Here is a 5605-nt window from a genome sequence, read left to right on the forward strand (position 1 = left end):
TCCTAAATTACTTTAAATTAATATCAATTGAAGGATTTATTTAAACTCCAACTCATTCTCAAACAATTATTTATTCAATAAGTCTTCTTATTGAAGCACTTTTGTAGCATCGTATTTTAGTTTTAACAGTTACCACGGGTATATTTACAAATACCTTCTCAATTACATCGCTAACTGCATTGCCGATAAATTACGCATCTCTTAAACTATGTCAATGATATCAATTAATAATTATTACAAAATTTATGCAGCGTGTCTCAGACTATGTGTAATGTTTATAATTAAAAAATAAGTTTACATATTTAATATATTGATTGTCAGTTGTGATCATGACCTTCCGGGTACTGGTTGTGTTCGGGTTGGTTAAAAATTTATTACTATTTAGTTAATCTTTTTAAATTAGTTAATCAGTTAACCTAATTACTTACTTATGTGATGTGTTAATACACAATGACAAGCCGTTTTTAATGAAATTTCATGTAGTTGTAGACGGATTTTTTTGAACGATTTTGGCTAATGTGGATTGTGGTTTAACTAGGGTAAAGTTCGATAGGCCGTGGACAAATTTTATTCAACACCCGCGGCCCCATTACAGAAAGCGACGGAACACAGCGGTGAACATAGATTATAATAAACCAGTTGCGCCCCGCGGTCTCACCCGCGTAAGTCCGTATCCCGTAAGATTTCGGGATAAAAAGTCGCCTATATGTTATTCCAGTTGTCCAGCTGTCTACGTACCAAATTTCATTGCAATCGGTTCAGTAGCTTTTGCGTGAAATAGCAACAAACACACACACATCCTTACAAACTTTCGCATTTATTAGTATGAAGTATGATATGATATTGTTATAAGTTAAATCATCAACGTGAACAAGCAGATATATTTTGATAAAAATTAAAGTTAGCGATAATTAAGATAAGTACCATTAAACATTGCATATCTTTTAAAGTAAACATCACACCTAACCCATGCAACGGATCTTAAAATTAATTGGTAATATTTTTTATCAAATAGCCTTCGTAATTAGACAATATAAACAAAATTTTGTGATTTATATTGTGATTATAGTTATTTTAAGAAAAGACTTGATTGCATATTTGTAATTATATTTCCAATAGCCATTAATAATGCCTGTGGTATAGCGAAAAGCACGCCTAAGAACCTTGTCTATATTATAACCTTGCTTATATTATAACTAGCTGCGCCCCGCAGTTTCACCCGCGTATGTCCGTATCCCGTAGGAATATCGGGATAAAAAGTTGCCTGTGTGTTATTCCAGTTGTCCAGCTATCTACATACCAAATTTCATTGCAATCGGTTAGTAGTTTTTGCGTGAAAGAGCAACAAACACACACTCATCCTTACAAAATTTAAAATTTATAATATTAGTAGGAAGTAGGGTAGTAGGATAGTAGGATGAGTAGGATGAAAGTATATATTTGAAATCTAGGGTTATCCCCGGCAAAAACGGATCAAGTGTCAAGTATAAGCAGAGTGATTTAATTTTTGTCGTTTCCTAACCTTAGACGTAAAATCGAAATGCTTATTTTCCGGCTTCCTAAAGTAAAAAATTCATTCATGGGCCAACGTTTATGTTTTTACAATGATATTCTTCATAGTATTAAAGAATTTAAAGATCAGCTTTAAAGGTCATTATACCTTGCCGTTTTCCTTGCCAAATAATTTCTCTATACTTATCTTTAGATTTATGACTATAAACATCATATTTTTCCCACTGTAGGGAAACGGGCCTCCTTATGAGTTCAGGTCATAAACCACCACGACGACCAAAGTGCGGATTGGCAAATGTCACATGTCGTCGAACTTACTAATTCTTCGACATGTCGGTTTCCTCACGATGTTTTCCTTCAGCTTATTCAAGCAGTGGTGGTGTATTTTTCGATTTATCTGTACAGTATCCAGCTGTGCAGATAAATTGAAAAATCAATTTAAGTTTTGCCCGCTCGTCATGTCTCTGACCCCCGACTTTTCTATTGAAGTCATCCATCCATCCACTCCATCTTCTCTCCATGTCCATCCACTGAACCACCACCTCTAACTACGACTACAATATAACATAAAATTGCAGTGTCCTTTATACAGCGCAATGCACGGCCCACTCGTTCCCACCGAGTTTTAAATTTGGCGCCGCAACATCAGCCTATCAAATTGAAGGGGCTTGGAATGTTTCTGGTAAGAAAAACTAATTTAAAAAAATAAAATTGCTTTTTTTTTGGAATTTCTGTGTTTCAAAATTGGAAAATTTTGTCTCGATATGACGATACGTTATATAACAAATTGAAACTCGTGTACAAAAGAGGTATTATAGCTTATTGTATTAAAACCAAAATGTCCTTACAGCTTTTAATGCTATTTAAGACAATTTTTTCTTAGTGGCGTTAAAAAAGATCAAAAGTTTAGATCGTGTTATATTTGAGGATAAATGGTATTTGGAAACTTATAAAATTTTACTATGCGCTAAGAATAAATAATAAGCTATAAAAACTAAAAGTATTATTTACTTATTATATTTACCGAATATCCGATAAATAGCATGTGTTATTAAGTTAGTTATTTCTTACTATTGACTTCCAGGTAAAGGGCTTAACATATGGGACACATTTACACACGACTCAAGAAATTCAGTAGTCGATAGAAGCAGTGGGGACATTGCCTGTGACTCCTACCACTTGTGGCGGAAAGATGTGGACTTGGCTACGGAACTGGGACTCCAATTTTATCGGTGAATTTCCAAATATATAGGACTAGCGGTCCACCCCGATTTCGCCCGTGGTACATATATAGCCTATAGCCTTCCTCAATAAATGGACTATCTAACACTGAAAGAATTTTACAAATTGGACCAGTAGTTCCTGAGATTAGTGCGTTCAAACAAACAAACAAACTCTTCCGCTTTATAATAGTAGTATAGATTATCAACTAAATTGAGGCGTTTAGTTTGACTGTATTTTCTTAATACGTTATTTCTAAAACTGTTAAAAATAAACGTTAAGCAGAAGTTAGATTCTGTTCTCTACATAGTCCTGCAAGGCCAATGAGGTAGTTAGATTAAAGTCCAGAATAAAAAAATAATTCCTTTATCCACTGCCATTTAAAATCGGCAATCCATCCATGCGATCGACCTTACGCCTGTGCAAATGTAGCGTTTATTAGCGGGTGGCATTATATTAACATATTTTTATGTCAACGTTGGCAATGGAGATGGTGGGTCGCCTTATGGTAAACGCTACCACCGCCCATGAACATTTGCAGAGGCGTAAGGTTGATTGCAGACTTTACGTTTCTACAAATGAGTTGCCGACGTTATTTTGAAAAGGGTTAAAGAAAAGATTGACGAGAGCAATTAAAACATTCAGTAGCATGCTACTATTTCACGCCGAGCTTTCCCCAATTCGTGCTGCAGCGTTCTCAAATCAATCAAATCATATTATCAGAAAGAACATAATATAATTTCAGATTCTCCATATCATGGTCCAGGCTCCTTCCAACGCCGTTCAGAAATGAGATCGATGAAGATGGAGCAGCATATTACAATAACTTGATAAATGAATTGTTGAAACGTAACATAGAACCCGTTATTACTCTATACCATTATGACCTTCCACAGGCCCTTCAAGATTTTGGTAAGCATTTTTGCTATTTGAGGCATGAAATGAAATGAAATGAATTTGTTCGCACGAAAGTGGTGTTATTTATAAAACATGGTTTACTTATTTCGCCAGTTACAGCTGGCATTCGAATGGTTACATAAAAAAGAAATACAAAGAAATAAGTATCTCTACCTGGTGCAAAGCCCGCCATTTGTTCACATATACATGACCCTTCTGTATCAGGTATCAGGGTATATCTGGGATTGTAGGTTAGCATAAAACATACTATGGATTTCGAATCTCCGTTGATTTATGAACGTGAGTAGGTTTAAAGGTGTCCATAATTATTATTCATATCTATGAGATCAAAGTTAAACTTAAGATGTCAGATTAAAACAAAGCAGGCGCATTTATTTTCTAATGTTAAATTATAAACTATAATACCATAACATTGTTTTACGTTGCATATATTTTGTTCATGTGCTATATCTATATAAATAAACCAACGGTAATTCTTTGCAAACAAAAGCGTCCGTCGCGATACTTTCCTCCATGGAGAAAAAATTACGCCTACCAATTAGTGATTAGTCTGTTACATTTGTATACTCAATAACAAAAGTATTTTATTTAAGGTGGATGGTTGAACCCCCTCATAGCGGATTGGTTTGCCAGCTACGCCAAGGTTGCTTACTCCCTGTACGCTGACAGGGTAAAGACTTGGCTGACCATCAACGAGCCGTCTATACTTTGCGACTACATTTACAATACGGGGAAGCTGCCTCCGATGATATATGAGCCTATGTTGGCACCATATTTATGCAACAAGAATGTACTGTTAGCACATGCAAAGGCTTGGAGGATATATGACGAAGAGTACAAGCCTATTTATAAAGGTAGATTCTAATTCTAAGATATGTTTGTTCTTTGAGAACAAATTTTAAGACTCAATATTTATAGTTATTGTTATATAAGAACCGGGGAACACGTAAAGTTTTTATATGTACAGATTCATTTAATTAAATTAGAGAAATGTGAATATTGAAAGCTTTCCAATCCCTCGCTTTGATTTTATTTTCAGGTCGAGTATCGATTGCCAATAACCCAGTGTGGATAGAACCGGCTTCTCCAGAATATGAAAACTTAGCAGAACTCGCCAGGGAATTTGGGGTAAAGTTCTAAATACTAGTTAGCCATTTAAATTGCCATCTTATACTAAGACTAACTGTAAGTTTAAGATGAGGCAATTAAAGTATTCTAGTCACAGTACCGGACATGACGAGTCTTTTGATTAGTTTTTTTATGATTAATAGGCAGACGTTTGTCCGCTATCCCACCTGATGATAAGCAGTGATGCGATATGAATGGGCACGCCTGCCTAAGAGAATCCTATTCACTCTGGATTTGAAGAGCATTACTTTTTCAATTGATTTGTCTATCTTAATAATATTATTTATTTATTATGTTTATAGTTAATGAGTTAGTCTAGCCACTGAGCATTTTACTATAATGAATAAACAGATTTTTATTTCGCAGATACTTTGACATAATTATTGGAATTGAATTGATTAAAAGACAAATGCTTTTAACTATCTTTGATTTTTTATAAAATATTATCAATCTATCTACATTCTAGGCCGGTCGATATTCCCATCCAATTTATTCACAAAAGGGTGGGTGGCCACCAAGTGTCGAGAGACATATGGCAGAGTTAAGCAAAAAACAGGGTTATCCAGAATCAAGACTACCTGCATTTAGCATTGAAGAAATTGAACTTATACGAGGTATCATTTAATGTGCTATATTTTATTTATATGACGTAATATTGATACTAATGATTGATGTGAGCCGTAATATTTGTTTGTATTATATTACCTTGGACTATAATGCGAATAATCGATCTATAGATAATTATATAATAAGACTAGCTGGTGCGCGGTGCGCGGGCTGCAAGCAGCCCGCGTGGATTTTTGCGTGGACCAGTATTATCAAGACT

At 34.9% G+C, this 5605-nt stretch overlaps 1 protein-coding gene across 1 annotated transcript in view; it reads left to right on the forward strand.

The window, feature by feature from the left end:
- Positions 1 to 329: 329 nt before the first annotated feature.
- LOC119837203 (myrosinase 1-like) overlaps positions 330 to 5605 on the forward strand; it is a 9423-nt gene continuing 4147 nt past the window's right edge. Inside the window, exons 1-7 of the mRNA XM_038362729.1 lie at positions 330 to 358; positions 2091 to 2194; positions 2597 to 2744; positions 3479 to 3645; positions 4245 to 4505; positions 4691 to 4779; positions 5246 to 5393. Coding sequence (XP_038218657.1) covers positions 330 to 358; positions 2091 to 2194; positions 2597 to 2744; positions 3479 to 3645; positions 4245 to 4505; positions 4691 to 4779; positions 5246 to 5393 — 946 coding nt within the window. The remainder of the gene's footprint in view (positions 359 to 2090; positions 2195 to 2596; positions 2745 to 3478; positions 3646 to 4244; positions 4506 to 4690; positions 4780 to 5245; positions 5394 to 5605) is intronic.

The sequence above is a fragment of the Zerene cesonia genome, chromosome 26, assembly GCF_012273895.1.
Source record: "Zerene cesonia ecotype Mississippi chromosome 26, Zerene_cesonia_1.1, whole genome shotgun sequence".
NCBI lineage: Eukaryota > Metazoa > Arthropoda > Insecta > Lepidoptera > Pieridae > Zerene > Zerene cesonia.